Source organism: Tachyglossus aculeatus, chromosome 24 (assembly GCF_015852505.1).
Source record: "Tachyglossus aculeatus isolate mTacAcu1 chromosome 24, mTacAcu1.pri, whole genome shotgun sequence".
Lineage (NCBI taxonomy): Eukaryota > Metazoa > Chordata > Mammalia > Monotremata > Tachyglossidae > Tachyglossus > Tachyglossus aculeatus.
In genome coordinates this window covers 25,880,303-25,902,908 of record NC_052089.1, presented here as the reverse complement: position 1 = coordinate 25,902,908, position 22,606 = coordinate 25,880,303, and the positions used below count along the sequence as shown (strand labels likewise).

Here is a 22,606-nt window from a genome sequence, read left to right as displayed (position 1 = left end):
TATTTATTTTACTTGCACATATCTATTCTATTTATTTTATTTTGTTAGTATGTTTAGTTTTGTTCTCTGTCTCCCCCTTTTAGACTGTGAGCCCACTGTTGGGTAGGGACTGTCTCTATATGTTGTCAATTTGTACTTCCCAAGTGCTTAGTACAGTGCTCTGCACATAGTAAGCGCTCAATAAATACAACTGATGATGATGATAAACAGACACATTCCCTGCCCACAGCGAGCTTACAGTCTAGAGGGGGAGACAGACATGACAATTCGAATGTACGCCTGCCCCAATTTTTGCTGTATAGAATGATACAGACATATTTCCTGCCCACAATGAGCTTACAGTCTAGAGGGGGAGACAGACATGACATAACAATTCAAAAGTATGCCTGCCCCAATCAATCAATCAATCGTATTTATTGAGCGCTTACTGTGTGCAGAGCACTGTACTAAGCGCTTGGGAAGTACCAGTTGGCAACATATAGAGACAGTCCCTACCCAACAGTGGGCTCACAGTCTAAAAGGGGGAGACAGAGAACAAAACCAAACATACTAACAAAATAAAATAAATAGAATAGATATGTACAAGTAAAATAGAGTAATAAGTATGTACAAACATATATACATATATACAGGTGCTGTGGGGAAGGGAAGGAGGTAGGATGAGGGGGATGGAGAGGGGGACGAGGGGGAGAGACATGACATGACAACAATGACAACAATTCAAATGTATGCCTGCCCCAATTTTTGCTGTATAGAATGAGAAACAGAGATATTTCCTGCCCACAATGAGCTTACAGTCTAGAGGGGGAGACAGACATGACATAACAATTCAAAAGTACGCCTGCCCCAACGTTCGCTGTATCTTTAAACCTTAGACAGGTACTTCGACTAACTTCTTCTTACAATCTAGAGGGATTAAGTGATTAAACGCCCGGATTTAACTCTCAGTTCCATGAGCCTTTATGTTTTTCTGATATTCTCCGATCTTATCCGCTATTGAAATGTTTTGCGGTGATATTTGCAGCCCGGGAAAATCTCCCAACAGCAGTTATTAGCTTCTGCAGGCCGAGCTGTGCCGTTTTGCTTCCATCTGGTGGGGGACGGGAAAAATCTTTGATCTAATCAGATCATGGTCCTCCGTGCTTTTGATCGATTGGGTTTATTAGGGCCTCGTAATACGTTCGTGAATTTGGAAATGAATCGGTAGATGATGATGGCAGGGTTCGTTTGCGTTTCCCTCTTCCAAGAAACTCTCCTGGCGATGAAGTCGCAATGGAAGCTCCTGTCTCATCAGCCCCGGCCTGCAGCAAACTGGTTTCCCCAAACCTAGTCGGAGGGATAAAATCAGGCCTTCGTCCTCAGAAATAAAATGGTTATTGTCATATCTGTTCAGAGCTTACTATGTGCCCAGCAATGTACCAAGCCCTGAGGTAGATATAATAATAATGATGGCATTTATTAAGCGCTTACTATGTGCAGAGTGCTGTTCTAAGCGCTGGAGAGGTTACAAGGTGATCAGGTTATCCCACGTGGGGCTCACGGTTCTCATAATAATAATAATGACATTTATTAAGCGCTTACTATGTGCAAAGCACTGTTCTACGCGCTGGGGCATTTACAAGGCGATCAGGTTGTCCCACGTGGGGCTCACAGTCTTCATCCCCATTTTACAGATGAGGGAACTGGGGCACAGAGAAGTGAAGTGACTTGCCCAAAGTCACACAGCTGACAAGCGGCGGAGTCGGGATTTGCACCCATGACCTCTGACTCGAAAGCCCGTCCTCTTTCCACTGAGCCACTTAACTTCTCTGGGCCTCAGTTCCCTCATCTGTAAAATGGGGATTAAGACTGTGAGTCCCACGTGGGACAACCTCATCTCCTTGTATTCACCCCAGCGCTTAGAACAGTGCTTCGCACATAGCGTTTAACAAATACCAACATTATTATTATTATTATTACAGTGCTTTGCACACAGTAAGGGCTCAATAAATACGACCGAATGAAAGCGTACTCTTCAAAAGCACTTAGTGAGTGCTCAGTAAATACCACTGATTTATTGTAAACCCCTTGAGGGTGGGGATTATGTCAACTAATTTGCTTGTAATCTTTCAAGCGCTTAGTACGGTGCTTAGCACCCTGTAGGCGCTCAAGTAGTACTCAGTGGAGCAACAGATGGTAAACTTACCCTAATAAATTCTCTTAAATGCTTATTACAGCGTTCAGCACCTTTTAGGTGTTCAGAACAGTACTCGGTGGGTTGTTTAAATGGTAAATTCCACTCTGATATACCCTCTCAAGTACTGAGCAGGGTCTCGGTAGGCTCTCAGGATGTACTCTTCATGGATCAATAGATGGTAAACTTAACTCTAATATACTTTCTCAAGCGCTTAGTACAGTGCTCAGCACCCCGTAAGCCCTAGAGAAGCAGCGTGGTTCAGCGGAAAGAGGCCAGGCTTGGGAGTCAGAGGACATGGGTTCTAATCCCGGCTCCGCCACTTGTCTGCTGTGTGACCTTAGGCAAGTCACTTAACTTCTCTGTGCCTGTTACCTCATCTGTAAAATGGGGATTAAAGTGTGAGTCCCACATGGGACAACCTGATTACGCTGTATCGGTCCCGGTGCTTAGAGCAGTGCATGGCACATAGTAAGTGCTTAACAAATACCATAAAAATAATTATTATTATTATTGGTGGATTGATAGATGGTAAACAACTGTATATAGGTACAGTTGTTCTTATGTATTTATTACTCTATTTTACTTGTACATATTCTATTTATTTTGTTAATATGTTTTGTTTTGTTCTCTGCCTCCCCCATCTAGACTGTGAGCCCACTGTTGGGTAGGGACCGTCTCTGTATGTTGCCAACTAGTACTTCCCAAGCGCTTAGTACAGTGCTCTGCACACAGTAAGCGCTCAATAAATATGATTGATTGAATGAATGAATGAATGAATAAATAAAAGGGGGAGAGAGAACAAAACCAAACATATTAACAAAATAAAATAAATAGAATAGATATGTATAAGTAAAATAAATAAATAGAGTAATAAATACGTACAAACATATATACATATATACAGGTGCTATGGGGGAGGGAAGGAGGTAAGCTGGGGGGATGGAGAGGGGGAGAAGTTAAGTGACTTGCCCAAAGTCACACAGCTGACACTTGGTGGAGCCGGGATTTGAACCCATGACCTCTGACTCCAAAGCCCATGCTCTTTCCATTGAGCCACGCTGCTTCTCATATGAGGTGAGGTAACTGAGGCCCAGAGAAGTCAAGTAATTTGCCCAAGGTCACACAGCAGACACTAGTCTGGCTCAGTATGGCTCAGTAGAAAGAGCCCGGGCTTGGGAGTCAGATGATGTGGGTTCTAATCCCAGCTCTGCCACTTGTCTGCTGTGTGACCTTGGGTAAGCCACTTAACTTCTCTGTGCCTCAGTTACCACATCTGGAAAATGGGGCTTAAGTCTGTGAGTTAAGTCTGTAGAGAAGCAGCGTGGCTCAGTGGAAAGAGCCCGGGCTTTGGAGTCAGAGGTCATGGGTTCGAATCCCGGCTCTGCCAATTGTCAGCTGTGTGACTTTGGGCAAGTCACTTCACTTCTCTGGGCCTCAGTTAACCTCATCTGTAAAATGGGGATTAAGCCTGTGAGCCCCACGTGGGACAACCTGATCACCTTGTAACCTCCCCAAAGTACTATGTACTTAGAGAAGCAGCGTGGCTCAGTGGAAAGAGCCCGGGCTTTGGAGTCAAAGGTCACGGGTTTGAATCCCGGCTCCACCACAAGTCTGCTGTGTGACCTTGGGCAAGTCACTTAACTTCTCTGAGCCTCAGTTACCTCATCTGTAAAAATGGGGATTAAGACTGTGAGCCCCACGTGGGACAACTTGATCACATCGTATCCCCCCCAGCGCTTAGAACAGTGCTTTGCACATAGTAAGCGCTTAACAAATGCCATCATTATTATTATTATTATTTGTACATAGTAAGCGCTTAATAAATGCTATCATCATTATTATTATTATTCCATGTGGGGCAACCTGATTACCTTATCTACCCAGAGCTTAGAACAGTGCTTTGCACATAGTAAGCACTTAACAAATACCATCATTATTATTATTATTAGTCCACACTGCGTCCCATAGGTCGCCTTTATTTATTTGGAACTATTTTGAGGGCGTTGCAGGCCTGTGAACAGCCATTGGGTGGTCGTAGCCCCAAGTTACGGGTTGGGCTAAAGGGATGAGTTTGCGTACATGACCCTGCTCTGTGACCTCGGGCAAGTCCCTTAACCTCTCTGTGCCCCAGTTTCCTCATCTGTCAAACGGAGCTGCCATGAACTGTGAGCCCAGGATCCACGTCCAATCCGATAATATGGTGGTATCGAACTCGGGGCTTAGTACATAATCAAAGTTTCTTAAATATCATAATGATTGTGGGGAGTTCGGGTGGAGCGGGGATCAAGGTGAGAAAAAAGCAGCACGGCGTAGTGGATAGACACGGGCCCGGGAGTCGGAAGGACCCGGGTTCTAATCCCATCTCCGCCACTTGTCTGCTGTGTGACCATGGGCAAATCACTTGACTTCTCTGGGCCTCAGTTCCCTCATTTGTAAAATGGGGATTGAGACTGTGAGTCCCACGTGGGACTGGGGCGGCGTCCAACCTGGCTAGTATCCAGGCAGGCGCTTAGTACAGTGCCTGGAACATAGAAGGTGCTTAAATACCACAATTATTATTATCATTATTATCATTGTGGGCAGGGGATTGCCACTCTTTATTGCTGTTTTGTGTTTCTCAAGCGCTTAGTACAGTGCTCTGCACACAGAAAGCATTTAATACGATTGAATTGATTATTATTATCATTGTGAGCAGGGATTGTCTAGTGGATAGACACGGGCCCGGGAGTCGGAAGGACCTGGGTTCTAATCCCATCTCCGCCACTTGTCTGCTGTGTGACCATGGGCAAATCACTTGACTTCTCTGAGCCTCAGTTCCCTCTTTTGTAAAATGGGGATTGAGACTGAGTCCCACGTGGGATTGGGGCTGCGTCCAACCTGATTGGCTTGTATCCACCCCGGCGGCGCTTGGTACAGTGCCTGGCTCATAGTAAGCGCATAATAAACACCGCAATTATTACTATTAGTTTGCTGTGTCCCTGGGTGAGTCACTTGACGTCTCTGGGCCTCAGTTCTTTCATCTGTAAAAGGGGGATGGAGATTGCGAGCCCCATGTGGGACAGGAACTGCATCCAACCGGATTGGCCTGTATCCAGGAGGTGCTTAGTACAGTGCCTGGAACATAGAAGGTGCTTAAATACCACAATTATTATTATCATTATTATCATTGTGGGCAGGGGATTGTCACTATTGCTGTTTTGTGTTTCTCAAGCACTTAGTACAGTGCTCTGCACACAGAAAGCATTTAATATGATTGAATTGATTATTATTATCATTGTGATCAGGGATTGTCACCCTTTATTGCCGTAGTGTACTTTCCAAAGAGCTTAGTACAGTGCTCTGCACACAGAAAGTGTTTAATACAATTGAATTTATTATTATTATTACTATTATTATTGCTATTATTATCGTTATCGTTGTGGTCAGGGATAGTCTCTCTTGCTGTAGTGCACTTTCCCAAGTGCTTAGTATAGTGCTCTGCGCACAGAAAGCGTTTAATACGATTGAACTGATTATTATTATTATTGTGGTTATTATCGTTGTGAGCAGGGATTGTCACTCTTTATTGCTGTAGTGTACTTTCCCAAGCGCTTAGTACAGTGCTCTGCACACAGAAAGCGTTTAATACGATAGAATTATTATTATTATCGTTGTGAGCAGGGCATGTCACTCTTTATTGCTGTAGGGCACTTTCCCAAGCGCTTAGTACAGTGCTCTGCATGCAGAAAAGGTTTAATATAATTGAATGTATTATTATTATTGTTATTACTATTATTATTATCATTATCGTTGTGGGCAGGGATTGTCTCTCTTTATTGCTGTAGTGTACTTTCCCAAGCGCTCAGTACCGTGCTCTGCACACAGAAAGCGTTTAATACGATTGAATTGATTATTATTATTATTATTGTTATTATCGTTGTGGACAAGGGATTGCCACTCTTTATTGCTGTAGTGTACTTTCCCAAGCGCTTAGTACAGTGCTCTGTACACAGAAAGCATTTAACACAATTGAATGTATTATTATTATTATGGTTATTACTGTTATTATTATTATCATTATCGTTGTGGGCAGGGATTGTCTCTCTTTTTTGCTGTAGTGTACTTTCCCAAGCGCTCAGTGTACCGTGCTCTGCACACAGAAAGCGTTTAATACGATTGAATTGATTATTATTATTATTATTGTTATCGTTGTGGACAAGGGATTGCCACTCTTTATTGCTGTAGTGTACTTTCCCAAGCTCTTAGTACAGTGCTCTGTACACAGAAAGCGTTTAACACAATTGAATGTATTATTATTATTATGGTTATTACTGTTATTATTATTATCATTATAGTTGTGGGAGAGATTGTCTCTCTTTATTGCACTTTCCCAAGTGCTCAGTACCGTGCTCTGCACACAGAAAGCGTTTAATACGGTTGAATTTATTATTATTATTATTATTATTATTATTATTATTATTATTATTATTGCTGTTGTTGTTGTTGTTTTTGTTATTATCGTTGTGGACAAGGGATTGCCACTCTTTATTGCTGTAGTGTACTTTCCCAATAGGTTAGTACCGCTCTGCACACAGAAAGCGTTTAATACGATGGAATTTATCATTATTATTATCATTATAATAGTATAATAATAGTATAATAGTATAATAACACTAACATTGCCACCTAGACGGCCTCCGCAGGGTATCCCGTGCATAGGAGGGGGCTCGGCCACAAGGGGGCGTGCCCAGGGGCGGGGCCTATGACGTCATTGCCCGGATTCAGGCCGGGCTCCGGGCTGAGGGGGGGAATTGGACCGTACCATCTCCAGAAGGGGATGCCCTCTCTTCAACCTCATCCTGAGGGAAGATAGTCTTCCAATCCAACCCTCTAATTAAATACTTTAAAGTGTTTTTATAATTAAGTTTCTATGTTCTTCCTGTATCCGGCGATCATGACATCAAACGACCACCGCGGCCCGAAAATGGTCCGTCCCTCTCCCCCCCCCCTTTCCTGGTAGTTGTTTCCACCGGGTGTGTAGCTAGCGGCAGGGATGGACTAGTCCAAGAAGACATTGTGGGGGGGGGACACGGTTGCTGAATTTTCTCCCCAAAGGTCGCTGGTCCAAGATAAAAAGGACGTCGAAGGGCAGTTATGAAATGAACAATTGTAATGAATCGGGAACCTGGTAGCGTGTCCGGCGGGTGAGTGGAAGAGGGAGGACTGACGGCCTCATCAGGCGGCTCCCCCCCTCCGCATAATGGGCCCGTCCTGGTGGGCGTGGCCTGGTTGTCGGCCCGCCCCCCAGCGGCGGCGGCCGGAAACAATAGCGCAGCGGGAGCGGCGAGGACCGGCAGGAGGAGCGGCCCAGGTAATAATAATAATAATAATAATAATAATAATAAATAGTCTTATTATTATAATTATAGTTATAATAATGGCATTTGTTAAGCGCTTACTACGTGCCAAGCTCTGTTCTAAGCGCTGGGGGAGATACAAGGCGATCAGGTTGTCCCACGTGGGGCTCACAGTCTTCATCCCCATTTTACAGATGAGGTCACCGAGGCCCCAATAATAACAATAATGGTATTAAGTGTGTACGATGTGCCAAGCACTGTTCTAAGCGCTGGGGTACGTACAAGGTGATCAGGTTGTCCCACGTGGGGCTCACAGTCTTCATCCCCATTTTGCAGATGAGGTCACCGAGGCCCCAGTAATAATAATAATAATGTTGGTATTAAGCGCTTACTATGTGTCAAGCACTGTTCTAAGCGCTGGGGGAGAGACAAGGTGATGAGGTTGTCCCACGTGGGGCTCACAGTCTTCATCCCCATTTTACAGATGAGGTCACCGAGGCCCCGAGAATAATAATAATAATAATAATGGTATTTGTTAAGCGCTTACTATGTGCCAAGCATTTTTCTAAGCGCTGGGCTAGATACGTTGGGTAGGGACCGTCCCTATAAGTTGCCGACTTGTACTTCCCAAGTGCTTAGTACAGTGCCCTGCACACAGTAAGCGCTCAATAAATACGATTGAATGAATGAATACGAGGTCATCAGGTTGTCCCACGTGGGGCTCACAGTCTTCATCCCCATTTTACAGACGAGGTCACCGAGGCCCCAATAATAACAATAATGGTATTAAGCGTGTACGATGTGCCAAGCACTGTTCTAAGCGCCAGGGTAGATACAAGGTGATCAGGTTGTCCCACCTGGGGCCACAGTCTTCATCCCCATTTTACGGACGAGGTCACCGAGGCCCCAGTAATAAGAATAATAATGTTGGTATTTGTTAAGCGCTTACTATGTGTTAAGCACTGTTCTAAGCGCTGGGGGAGAGACAAGGTGATCAAGTTGTCCCACGTGGGGCTCACAGTCCTCATCCCCATTTTACAGATGAGGTAACTGAGGCCCCGAGAATAATAATAACGGTATTGGTTAAGCGCTTACTATGTGCCAAGCATTGCTCCAAGCTCTGGGCTAGATACGTTGGGGAGGGACCGTCTCTATAAGTTGCCGACTTGTACTTCCCAAGCGCTTAGTACAGTGCTTTGCACATAGTAAGCGCATAATAAATGCCATTTTTTAAAAAAAGTGACTTACCCAAGGTCACCCATCGGACAAGGACTTTGTCCCTACTAACTAGCTCCCTTCCTTCAAAGCCCTACTGAGAGCTCACCTCCTCCAGGAGGCCTTCCCAGACTGAGCCCCCTTTTTCCCCTCCTCCTCCCCATCCCCCCCAAGCCCTACCTCCTTCCCCTCCCCACGGCACTTGTATATATTTGTACAGATTTATTACTGTATTTATTTTACTTGTACATATTTACTATTCTATTTATTTCATTAATGATGTGCATATAACTATAATTCTACTTATTCTGACGATTTTGACACCTGTCTACGTGCTTTGTTTTGTGGTCTGTCTCTCCCTTCTAGACCTTGAGCCTGTCGTTGGGTAGGGACCGTCTCTGTATGTTGCCGACTTGGACTTCCCAAGTGCTTAGTACAGTGCTCTTCACACAGTAAGCGCTCAATAAATACAATTGAATGAATGAATAACTTGTATTCACCCCTGCGCTACGAGCAGTGTCCAACACAGAAAGCGCTTCGCAAATGCCCTGGTTATTTTTATTATCGTCGTGGGTGTCCTCCCGCTGCGGACTGCCCTCTTGAAGGTCACCAATTCCCTTTTCCTCGATAAATCCGACAGCGTCGGGCGCTATGGAAGGGACCACTCTCTCTCCTGGCATCATTCTCCGACCTCGTCCTCCCCCTGTTCTCCCCTTATCTCTCCGGCCGCTCCTTCTCATTCCCTATCATGGATCCCTCCTCCGACTCCCGCTCTCTAACCGGGGGAGTCTCTCAAGGTTCACTTCTGCGTTCTCTTGTCCATCTACACTTTTCATTCAGTCGTATTTATTGAGCGCTTACTGTGTGCAGAGCACCGTACTAAGCACTTGGGAAGTACAAGTTCATTCATTCATTCGTATTTATTGAGCGCTTACTGTGTGCAGAGCACTGTACTAAGCACTTGGGAAGGACCAGTTGGCAACATATAGAGACGGTCCCTGCCCAACAGTGGGCTCACAGTCTAGAAGGGGGAGACAGACAACAAAACATGTTAACAAAATAAAATCAATAGAATAAATATGTCCAAGGATATTATTATTATTATTATTATTACTACTAATGCATCTGCTAATTCTGTAGCATTGGACTCTCCCAAGTGCTTAGTACAGTGTTCTGCACATAGTAAGTGCTCAATAAATACAACTGATCGGACACAATCCCCGTTCAAGGAGCTCGCGGTCTGGCAAGGAGATGGATATTTAAATAAATTACATGTAGGGGAAGTGAGGAATATGAGGATGTTAAAGTTCTGTGGGAGTGGGTAGAGTCATTCATTCATTCATTCATTCGTATTTATTGAGCGCTTACTGTGTGCAGAGCACTGTACTAAGCGCTTGGGAAGTACAAGTTGGCAGCATCTAGAGACGGTCCCCACCCAGCAGCGGGCTCACAGTCTACACCTGCCATCAACTACCACCCAAATCGACATCTCCGACCTCCCTCCTTCTGTGCAGTCTCACGTTTCCTCCCTTTTAGACTGTGAGCCCACTGTTGGGTAGGGACTGTCTCTGTGTGTTGCCAATTTGTACTTCCCAAGCGCTTAGTACAGTGCTCTGCACATAGTAAGTGCTCAATAAATACGATTGATTGATTGCTCTTGGACACCTCAAACTTAACATGTTCCAAATCCAACTCTTCATCTTCCCACCTAAACCCTGCCCTCCCCCTGACTTTCCAATCACTGTAGAGAGCACTACCATAGTTACTATTCTATTTATTTCGTTAATGATGTGCATATAACTATAATTCTACTTATTCTGACGATTTTGACATCTGTCTACAGGCTTTGTTTCGTGGTCTGTCTCCCCCTTCTAGACTGTGAGCCCGCCGTTGGGTAGGGACCATCTCTATATGCTGCCAACTTGTACTTCCCAAGTGCTTAGTACAGTGCTCGGCACACAGTAAGCGCTCAGTAAATACGACTGAATAAATCCTCCCGTCTCACAAGCTTGACATTCAACCCACGTATTCAGTCTTCTGTCATCAAATCCTGTCAGTTTTACCTTCACAACGTGTCTTAGATTCCCCCCGCCCTCCTCTCCGTCCAAGCTGTTATTTTATGCCAAACCAAGCACTTATCATCACTCGTATTTATTGAGCGCTTACTATGTGCAGAGCACTGTGGGCTCACAGTCTACTTATATCCCTCCTTGACTCCCATGTTAGCCTCCTCACTGACCTCCCCGCTTCCTCTCTCTCCCTCCTCCAGTCCAGGCTTCTTTCTCTCTGCTGCTCGGATTATTTATTGTATTTTTTGGTATTTGTTAGGTGTTCTAAGCACTGGGGTAATTACAGGTTTTACTAGGTTGGCCACAGTCCCTGTCTCACATGGGCCTCGCAGTAGGAGGAAGTAGCATTTAATCCCCATTTTACAGTTGAGGAAACGGAGGGCCAGAGAAGTGAAGCGATTTACCCAGGGTCACACAGCAAACAACTGGCAGAAGGCCGGGATTAGGACCCAGGTCCTCTGACTCCCAAACCCGTGCTCTTTCCACTGAGCCACGATGCTTCTCTGTGTGCCGAGCAATATACTAAGCGCTTGGAAAGTACAGTTCAGCAACAAATAGGTTTCTAATCCCAGCTCTGCCACTTGTTCGCCGTGTGACTTTGGGCGAGCCACTTCACTTCTCGGGGCCTCAGCTGTAAAACGGGAATTAAGACCGTGAGCCTTTGAGTATAGCTCCTCGACTCGATAAAGGATGGGAATAATACCCCCCTGATTCCATTACTAGGAATGAGTTTATGGGAAGAAACCGAGTTCTGTGTTCGGTTCGTTGCTCTAAAGTTCAGGGCAGCAGATGTCACCGATAGCCGCTTGCTTCAGTTGATAATAATAATAATAATAATGCTATTTATTAAGTGCTTACTATGTGCCAAGCACTGTTCTTGGTGCTGGGGGGGGATACAAGGTAATCAGGTTGTCCCACATGGGGCTCACAGTCTTAATCCCCATTTTACCGATGAGGTAACTGAGGCACAGAGAAGTTAAGCGACTTGCCCAAAGTCACATAGCTGACAAGTAGTGGAGCCAGGATTAGAACCCAGTACCTCTGACTCCCAAGCCCGTGATAATAATTGTTGAATTTGGTCAAGTGCTCGCTGTGTGCTAAGCACATTCTAAGCACTGGGTTTAGAAACAAGATAATCAGGTCGGACACTATCCCTGTCCTACATGGGGCTCACTGTCCAAATCGGGGGGAAAACAGGTATTAAATCCCCATTTTACAGATGAGGAAACGGAGGCAAAGAGAAGTGAAGTGACTTACCCTAGCTCCCGCGGCGGAGCCGGAATTAGAACCCAGGTCTTCTGAGTTCCCAGCCTGTGCTTTCCCAAGCCACGTTGTTTCAATCTTGTCCGTCAGAGATTCCTTGTGTGGGTTAGAGTGTAGAAGGTATTTGCAGTATATGTGACATCGAAATAAGCTCATCGTGGGCATTGAATGTATCTGCTATATTGTCGTACTCTCCAAAGCACTTAGTACAGTGCCCTGCACACAGCGCTCAATAAGTACGATTGATTCATCACCGCTTTTTTTGTTATTTTCCTCAATAGGGACACTATGAATGAAGAGCAGTTTGTGAACATTGACTTGAACGATGACAATGTTTGCAGTATTTGTAAACTGGGGACAGACAAAGAAACTCTCTCGTTTTGCCACGTCTGTTTTGAGCTCAACATTGAGGGTAAGACGCGATTTGATTTAATTCTTACAACCTACTATATAGTTCCCCTACTGTCAAGTAAGGTCAGGGTTTGCCACCAAAGAGAAGATATGTCAATGTGAAATAAACTGGTTGGAATGTTTTCACTCGTATTCGTTTGGGGTGGGTGAAATCTTTGACTTGATTTTGCTTTTTTTTTTTGATTGTTAGAATAATTAAGAAATCTCTTAAATTGGTACTAGTCACTTTTTGCTCGTACAAGTTTTTGCGGCATTGATGAATATGAGGATTAAGATGAGTTGATTTCCTTGATGGTATTTATTGTTTAGCTATTTGTAGGTAATTCTAGCCAAAGTCTTAAATCAAAATGCATCTTTTAATCTAGTTGGGGAAGTACCCACATTTATGGAAGTATTCATCTTTGGTCAGCGACGAAGCAATTTTTCAATCCTAAAGTGGGATTCAGGTTTGGTTTTATGGGCCTGAAAATTGAGATGGTTGCTCTTCTATTCCTTTCAGCATCACGAATATTCAAAATCCTAAGATTTTTCGTAACGTAGTTACAAGCCTCTGGCAGCGTCCTGAGCGTCTGTCCACAGATATCGAATACTTCGCTTGTGAAATGCGTTTCTTTGTTTTTAATGTTGGCAGCCTTAAATTCTAATTTTTCACATACTTTAAAGCAGCCTGTCTCCTTGAAGCAGAGCAGCTAATGAAGGAACTGTCTGCCTGTCATTTGAATTTAGCTGCGGAGGATCAGGCCATGAGTTGGAATTGGGACAGGGAAAGCTGAGAGTAGTTATTTCGACTGCCTTTCCCTTTTATTAAAAATGGGTCATTGAGTCCGGGAGGGACCGTGGTAGCCTACGAGCACAACATGTGCTATCAGCGGGAATTCCTTGACCTCGACACCTCATAAATCAGACATCTGGACATATCCCGTTTCTTGTCCTATGGAAGTCCGTCCTTGTCTTTGTGCTAATTAACGTATCTGTCCCAAAAGGCAAGTTGAGATTCATTTGGTGGAGCCGGTCGTATTCCACGGGTTGTGTGCGGGGACCGTGTCTGTTTTACTGTGACATTGTACTCTCGCAAGCGCTTAATACATGTGCTCCGCGCATAGTAAGTGCTCAGTACATAGGATTGAATGAGTGAACTGAAAAATGATGGTCCGTATGGGCCGGAGTATACAAGGTCACCGTTCTAGCTGAGGGTTTGATATTCCCTTTTTTAGTAGACTTGGAAAGAACTGTTACTGTTGGGAATTAATAGCCTACAACCTCCTGATTTTTGGTATTCTTTAAGGTGCCTAGAGTTTGGCATTTCATAAATCATAATTGTAACTAATATTTGTAGTTGTTGGGGGGGATTGTCTTCCTAACTGACAAAATAATTGGCAGGAAAATATGGTAACCTTATTGGCCTTTTGGTGAAGTAAGCTCATGTAGAAAATTCAGATTTGCATATCCTTAACAGTGTTAAGTGACAGCAAGTTAGTGACAACAAGCATTTTTGAGGCCCTCTCTATTAAATAAAAATGTAAAGAAGTGGTCTTTCAATTTCATGAAAATGGAAAGAGCCCTACTAGTTATTTACTTTGCCTCTCTCCATCATCATCATCATCAATCGTATTTATTGAGCGCTTACTATGTGCAGAGCACTGTACTAAGCGCTTGGGAAGTACAAATTGGCAACATACAGAGACAGTCCCTACCCAACAGTGGGCTCACAGTCTAAAAGGGGGAGACAGAGAACGAAACCAAACATACTAACAAAATAAAATAAATAGAATACATATGTACAAATAAAATAAATAAATAGAGTAATAAATATGTACAAACATATATACGTATATGCAGGTGCTGTGGGGAAGGGAAGGAGGTATGGGGGGGATGGAGAGGGGGACAAGGGGGATTTTATTTTTTTATTTTTCAGTTCTTCCAAAGAAAGTAGTGCACAGATAGTCATCAAGTGCAGAAGCTCCATAAATAAATACTTCAGTCAAACAAACACACCCCTCTGGATTTAGTGTAGAATGTAGTTCTTTGCACTGATGAAACTTGATGGTTGTTTTCCATTTCAAGGCACATAATTAGTTCCCTTTAATAAGTGGTTTTCCCGAACCTCATTATGGACTGGAGATTGGAAACGAGATATTTTTATTTAAAACTAGGGCTGCGGTATGCCAAAATCCAACTGTGTGTGTCGAAATCTGCCTCATTAAACCAATCTTCCAATTTTATTAAACTTTCAGAATTCCGTTTTATTTGCCACCAGTGACAGGATAATTCCATCCATGTAGCTGTCTACTCGAGCTTTTTTTTCCCTATGGTATTTAAGTGCTTACTATGTTCCAGGCACTGTGCTAAGTGCTGGGATAATTAATAGTAATTCTGGTATTTGGTAAGCACATTCTATGTTCCAAGCACTGTTTTAAGTGCTGTAGGAGATACAAGGTTTTTCGGGAGGCGCGCTTTTTATGGTATTTAAGTGCTTACTATGTGCCAGGCTCCAGACTAAGCGCTAGGGTAGATACAAGATAATCAGGTCAGTCCCTGTCCCACCTGGGGCTCACAGCCTTAATCCCCATTTTATAGATGAGGGAACTGAGGCATAGGCAAGTGAAGTGACTTGTTCAAGGTCATACAGCAGACAAGTGGGCAGAGCCAGGACTAGAACCCTGGTCCTTCTGAATTAGGCCTGTTGTTTTCTATCCACAAGGCCAAGCTGCCTCTCAAAACAATTCTGTCTGCAAAAAAATGATTTATATTCCTAACTTTGGGGATTTGGAGAAGGCTTACTTCTTAAAGCCAGGAAAATGACAGTGACAATATTCCCCCAATTTTTCATTTTGGTTTTCACTTTGAGAAGCTTTTGAGGAATTCTCTTAAATGGAGAACAGTTTCAGTAATAACTTTCAGTACGTTCCTCCACACAAGCCGTATAGCAAACCTCCCTGTTGGCAAGTAGCTCACATTATTAAGTAGAACACCTCCGAATTAATACAGTTCAATTTTTTTTTTCTTGTAAAGACAGTTGGGGAAACCCACATAGTCGCAGTAGTTGTAAGTTTGAAGAAGGAAACCAAAAAAGGATTTTAAAGTTGAAGACATTTGACGTCAGAAAGGTTGAATCATCCCTTCCTCTGAAAAACCTTGAGTTTTCTTTCCTTCATGTTTATGCTGTGCATTAGTAGCAGGGTAAGAGAACTGAATCTGGAGTCTTAGACTACGTTTCTTCTTTGTTCCTCTTCTCAGTGCTACTCTCGATATTGGTCAAGTGAGAAATAGTCCTGCGTATTTTTAGATGAGTAGCAGGCATGTCAGCACCTGTTTGACAATCACTACCACTACTTGGGTTCTAATTCTGGCTCCACCATTCATTCAGTCGTATTTATTGAGCCCTTACTGTGTGCCGAGCACTGTACTAAGCACTTGGAAAGTACAGTTCAGCAACAGAGACAATCCCTGCTTACAGTCTAGAAGGGGGTGACAGACATCAAAACAAATAAATAGGCCTCAATAGCATCAATATAAATAAATAGAATTATATATATATATATATATATATACACACACACACACATCCAAATAAGTAAAAGAGGTATTAATAGAAATAAATAGAATTATAGATATGTACACTTATCAGCTGTGTGACCTTGGCCAAGTCAGTTCACTCCTCTGTGCCTCAGTTACCTCATCTGTAAAAGTGGGGTGAAGTCTGTGAGCCCAGTGTGGGACAGGGAATGTGTCCAACCTGATAAGTGTGTATTTACCACAGTGCTTTTTGCAGAGTAAGCACTTAACAAATAGCATTAAAAAAATTGTTTGGAAGCCCCATTTCTTGATGGGTTTTCAGAAGGGGAATAAGAGTGTTTTGCTTGAGCGTTTCTTGTCATTCTGGAGTGTTTAAAGTCAGTAGTATTATGAGCACTTACTCTGTGCAGAGCACTGTGCTGAGTGGACATCTCTGTGCCTCAGTTACCTCGTCTGTAAAATGGGGATTAAAACTGGGAGCCCCATGTGGGACAACCTGATTACCTTGTATCTACCCCAAAGATTAGAACAGTGCTTGGCATATAGTCAGTGCTTAACAAATACCATCATCATCATCATCACAACTGAGGCTTACCCTCGCAGAGCTTACAGTCTCCTGTGTGTAGACCAGTGTACTGAGCACCAAGGAGAGCACAGTAGAGTGAGTGGACGTAATCTCTACTCCCTGGGAGCTTCTAGTGTAGCTCGCACCCATGACGTAGCCCCGGTCTTAACTTTTGGTTTCTGTTTCCCCTCTAGACTGTAAGTTCATTGTGGGCAGGGATCACGTCTACCAGCTCTGTTATATTATCCTCTCCAAAGCGCTTAGTACAGGGCTCTCCACGCAGGAAGTGATCAAATTGGGTCGATTGATTGCCAGGAGCCGGGCCGAGCAAACCCGAGAAGCGGCGTGGCTCAGTGGAAAGAGCCCGGGCTTTGGAGTCAGAGGTCATGGGTTCAAATCCCGGCTCTGCCAGTTGTCAGCTGTGTGACTTTGGGCAAGGCACTTAACTTCTCTGGACCTCAGTTACCTCATCTGTAAAATGGGGATGAAGACTGTGAGCCCCTTGTGGGACAACCTGATCACCTTGTAACCTCCCCAGCGCTTAGAACAGTGCTTTGCACATAGTAAGCACTTAATAAATGCCATTAAAAAAAAAACCCGAGCCATGATTGGTGGAGGAGGGCGATGTGAACCTCTCCTCCATCTCCTCATCCTTCCAAGGGCCTTCTTAGGCTGTCACCTGTTATGGAAACCTCCCCCCACCGGGTTTGCCGTTCTAATCCTTTGTCTGCTGTGCAACTTGAGGCAAGTCGTTGCCCTTTCTGGGCCTCAGTTACCGCATTGGTGAAATGGGAGATGAAAACTGCGAGCCCCTTGTGGGACAGGCACTGTGTCCAACCTGCTTAGCTTGGGTTTACCCCAGCACTTAGTGCAGGGCGTGGCACATAGGAAGTTCTTAATAATGCCATAAAAAAGTGCTTAGTACAGTGCTCTGCACACAGTAAGAACTCAAAAAGTACTGATGATGATGACTGTGGGCCCATGGCAGACGAGGGGCAAGGCCAGGATTAGAATGCAGGTCCTCGGACTCGCGGGCCTTTACCAATACACCAGACTGCTTCGCCCATGATTATGACGTGGACGACATAGATGTCACCTCTAACCTCTCAGAAAATATCCGCTTTGAGGTCGCAATGGTTGCTGAAGCCAGTCGGTAGCATAAGGGGAAGATTCTTCGTTTTTTAGATCGGTAAGAATGAAAAAGCTAACCCTCCATCTGAAGTTGTGGAATGTCTTGTGAGATGAGTTACTGAATCACTTGGGTAACTTAGTCCATCACTGGTATTTATTGAGCACTCACTGCGTGCAGAGCACTGAACTAAGCATTTGATAAAGTACCATACAGCAGAGAGGGTAGACACGTTCCCTGAGAGAAATTATGAATTTAAAGTCATTGTTAAGCACACTCCCTGAACTCCTGAGGTGAAGCAGTGAAGATTGAGGACAGCTACCTTCCTAGTTCTGCCTAGTGATGCTTAAAGCGGGATGAGTCATGATTTGTCAGAATCTGTTGATTTTGGAAAAGGGAACTAAGCCTCTTAATCCGGCCGACTCTTCTTGGCTTAAGGTAAAACTGCCTGTGAAAAAAGGGTTTGGAGATGTTAGCTACAAGTTGCATTCGGTCTCTCTTTTCAGTCGTATTTATTGAGCGTTTACCATATTCAGAGCACTGTACTAAGTGTTCGGGAGAGTACAATAGAACAACAAACAGACACATTCCCTGCCCACAACAAGCCCACGCTCTTTTCCTCCATGGTGGGTAGAAGCAGTGTGGTTTAGGGGATAGAGCTCGGGCCTGGGGGTCAGAAGGACCCGGGTTCTAATCCTGGCTCCGCCGCTTGGGTGCTGGGTGACGTTGCTGATGGGTGGGAGTGGTTTACCGATTGGCGTTTACTGTGCTCTGCTCACAGTTAGCGCTCAATAAATACGACTGAATGAATAAATGGGGTCCACACTCACTCGGGTAGAGACAGAATTCCGGCCCGGTTAGATGGCGCATCTTTGGCGGAGGAGACCGGCCTAAATAGGCAAACGGAGATGAGATGGAAGGAAAAATCCCAACCGCATTTGAGGAGGAGGCGGGTGGGAAAACTACCTCGCTCTTTTTTTTTTTAATGGTATCTGTGAAGTGCCTACTCCATGCCAGGCACTGTACTAGGCGCTGGGATAGATACAAGCTAATCAGGTTGGACACCGTCCATGTCCTGCTTGGGGCCAATCCCCATTTTACAGTTGAGGGAACTGAGGCCCAGAGAAGTGAAGCAGCTTGCCCATGGTCACCCAGCAGACAAGTGGCGGGGTCAGGATTAGAACCCAGGTCCGGGCTCTATCCACTAGGCCACTCTGCTTCTCGAGTCAAGCTCCATGTCTTTGAGAAAACCACAAGCTACGTTGGAATGAACCAAAATGATGTCCGTCTGCAAGCCATCTGTGAATGCCTTCTGAAAAAAATGGAAGTTATTAAACACGGCCTTGCAGTCGCCTCTCAGTAAGACCAGAGGAGCTGCTTGTTTCGAGGTCTTCAGATCTGCTTTCAGGGTGGGAGCTACCCACTGTTTCTTTCTCGACTGGGAAGTGGAAAACAATGTCATGGGAACAATGTTCGGATCCATCCGACCGCATTCCCAACCTCGGGGCGAGGTCTGCGGCCGGCTGTCAGGATGTTTGGCGTTTCCTAATGCGTTTGATGAACCGAAAGAAATATTAATGGGATGAGACAAAAGAAGGGTGAAATCAAAGGCTCCGTATGGCTGAGTCCTTTAAACTTTTCAAAGGGAAAAGGCGTTCCTTCGGTCTTGTTACTCATCACCCCCGCTGTTGCGTAGTTGTGCTCATCGGCGGCGTCCGATTGGTATTTTAATCCCCAGCATCGCAACAAGCAGTTGCCTTTTTTTTTTTTAGTAGTATTTGTTAAATGCTTTCTATTTTCCAGGCACTGTACTGAGCAACGGGGTGGATACAAGCTAATCAGGTCAGCAGGCATGTGGCAGAGCTGGGGCAAGAACTTAGACCCTCTCAACTCCCAGCCTCAAGCCCTCTCTGTTATCTCACGCTGCTTCTCCAACAAAATAATTTCTTACAGCAGCCAGAGTTTATTCTGGCTGGCGAAGAGTGACCCTGAAAGTAACACAGTGGGAAGGCCAGCTTTTTCCATCTCTCCTCCCACTATAGCTCATTTACACGGGGAAATAATGTGGCCTCATCTGTAAAATGGGGATCGAGACTGTGAGCCCGTGTGGGACAGGGATGGCGTCCAACCCTATTTGCTTGTGTCCACTCCAGTGCTTAACAAATACCGTTGTTATTGTGGAATTAGAAGGGAGGAGGGTGAGAAAAAGCTGAACCACCAGCCCTGGAGGCCCACAGTGACAGAGACCCAACTCTGTAGTGGCTTTGGTTCCTTTGCATTTGAAAAACACGCCTATAAGAAGGAGTCACGATCCTGACCGTTTGGTCCTCCCTAAAGGTAAGATTTCATCAATCGTATTTATCAATCGTATTTATTGAGTGCTTACTATGTGCAGAGCTACTGTGTGCAGATTCGCCAGAAGCAGGTGCGCTTTTGGTTTGCTCCTGTGAGATCCGTAGTCTAAGCGATTAAGCGCTTAGTACGGTGCTCTGCACGCAGCAAGCGCTTATTAAATGCCATCGATCGCTTTTTGACCTTTTTGATAACCGTTGAGTTGAAACGTGGCTAGGTTTAAAGTGCCTTCAGTCAGGCATTCGTACTTTTTAAGCGCTTATTATGTGCAGAGCACTATACTAAGCACTTGGGAGGGTATGAAGGTGCCTCGGAGCGTTCCAGGTGGCTTAAGATGTTGGATTTTAAATCTGTGTCTCCTGTCCTGTCCTGGCCTTGCCGCCAGAAACCTGGAGAGGTTAATTTCAATTATTGTCCGTCTCCCCTTCTAGACTGGCTGGGGAACATGTCTACCGACTCTGTTGGATTGTCCTCTCCCAAGCGCTTAGTACAGTGCTCTGCACACAGAGAGCGCTCAGTAAACACCATTGTCGATGAAGATGATAACTTGTCCCCCAGAACTGTCAGCCCAGAGCAGTGAGGTAGCCCATGGCTGTTTGGTGGAGTCTAATTGTTCTTACCGATACCTTGTTTTAATTCTTTCTGGTCCTGATTTTTTAATTATTGTGTCTACCGAGCTACCCTTTTCCTCCGCTCCCCCGCCCCACCACCTCTCCCCAACTTGCTCCCTTTGCTCTACTCCCCGCCCCCCACAGCACTTGTGTATATATGTACATATCTATAATTCTATTTATTTCTATTAATGCCTCTTTTACTTGTTCTGATGTGTGTGTATATGTATATCTCTAATTCTATTTATTTATATTGATGCTATAGATGCCTATTTATTTGTTTTGATGTCTGTCACCCCCTTCTAGACTGTAAGCCCGTTGTGGGCAGGATTTGTCTCTGTTGCTGAACTGTACTTTCCAAGTGCTTAGTAATAATAATAATAATAATAATAATAATGGCATTTGTTAAGCGCTTACTATGTGCGAAGCACTGTTCTAAGCGTTGGGGGGGATACATAGTGATCAGGTTGTCCCACGTGGGGCTCACAGTTTTAATCCCCATTTTACACATGAGGTGACTGAGGCCCAGAGAAGTTGTGACTTGCCCAAAGTCACACAGCTGACAAGCGGCGGAGCCGGGATTAGAACCCTTGACCTCTGGCTCCCAGGCCCAAGCTCTTTCCCCTGAGCCACGCTTCTTCTCTCTCGCTTAGTACAGTGCTCGGCACACAGTAAGCACTCAATAAATGCGATTGAATGAATGAATACCCTACTTAAAAAAAAGTAAGCCCCTTGTAGGCCAGGGACTGGATCTGAATTGATTTTCTTCGGTTTGCCAAGAGTTTAGTGTAGCGCTTCACTCAGTGTGTAAGCCCATGGTGGGCTGGGACTGTGCCTACCAACTGTTGTATGTTGTATGTGCTCTCCCAAGGAACCAGTAAAGTGCTCCGCACAGAGCAAACTCTCAATTAAGACGATAGATGCGACGGTGGTGGTACGTAGAGGAACTTTGGATTTCCTGGTCGTTTAGGAGCCACGTCTGAGGGCTTATAGAAAGGAAATAATGCCGCCTGCGTGGTCTCTATTTGATAGTTTTTAGCAACCCACTGCCAAATTTAAAAAGGCGGTGGGCGGGGGGGGCGACTAACAGCAGACCCTCTTTAGTTGAAAAAGACGCCGCCCATAGACCCTTTAAGCTCCCTCTATACTGTAGGCTTGTCGTGGGCAGGGAATGTTTCTGTTTATTCTTCTGCCGTCCTCTCCCAAGCGCTTAGTACGGTGTTCTGCGCACCGAAAGTGCTCAATAAACACGGCTGAATGAGTGAACCGTAAAGATCGTACGACCGTTTTTCAGGCCGTGACATCCGTGCCTCCTCGAGACCTCCTCCCCCGCCGCGCTTACCCAACCAGGGAATAACAGCACGATCCACCCTGTTCCCTGAGAAAATCCAACGGAGCGAGGAAGCCGTGGAACGGTCCGTCTAGCTCCGAATGGACGCCTCCTCCAAGCTCCTCGGCCGTTTGAAGTCACATCCCGGCAGAGGAGGGGTGGGTTCCCCAATCTGGCCGCTCAGGCCTCCCACGGAGCCAGGGGCCTGGTAAGACGGTGGCAGAGAGTCCTTTGGTCTGTGCGAATGCTTCTGCCTCAGATTTGTTGAAGCAGCGTGGCTCAGTGGAAAAGAGCCCGGACTTTGGAGTCAAAATCCTGGGTCATTCATTCATTCATTCATTCATTCAATTGTATTTATTGAGCACTTACTGTGTGCAGAGCACTGTAGTAAGCGCTTGGGAAGTACAAGTTGGCAACATAGAGAAACGGTCCCTACCCAACAGTGGGCTCACAGTCTAGAAGGGGGAGACAGGGAACAAAACCAAACATATTAACAAAATAAAATAAGTAGAATAAATATGTACAAGTAAAATAAGTAAATAAATCATCATCATCATCATCATCAATCGTATTGAGCGCTTACTATGTGCAGAGCACTGTACTAAGCGCTTGGGAAGTACAAATTGGCAACAT

At 44.9% G+C, this 22,606-nt stretch overlaps 1 protein-coding gene across 2 annotated transcripts in view; it reads left to right on the top strand.

Annotated features, from left to right (window-relative positions):
- C24H21orf91 (chromosome 24 C21orf91 homolog) overlaps positions 1-22,606 on the top strand; it is a 104,248-nt gene that overhangs the window by 71,788 nt on the left and 9,854 nt on the right. The window contains exons 1-2 of one of the 2 annotated variants that reach the window (XM_038766214.1): positions 7,449-7,526; positions 12,341-12,471. In XM_038766214.1, coding sequence (XP_038622142.1) covers positions 12,348-12,471 — 124 coding nt within the window. In that variant the 5' untranslated portion in view covers positions 7,449-7,526; positions 12,341-12,347. Of the gene's footprint in view, positions 1-7,448; positions 7,527-12,340; positions 12,472-22,606 lie in introns of those variants that run through there. The other variant, XM_038766215.1, reaches the window with a different exon arrangement.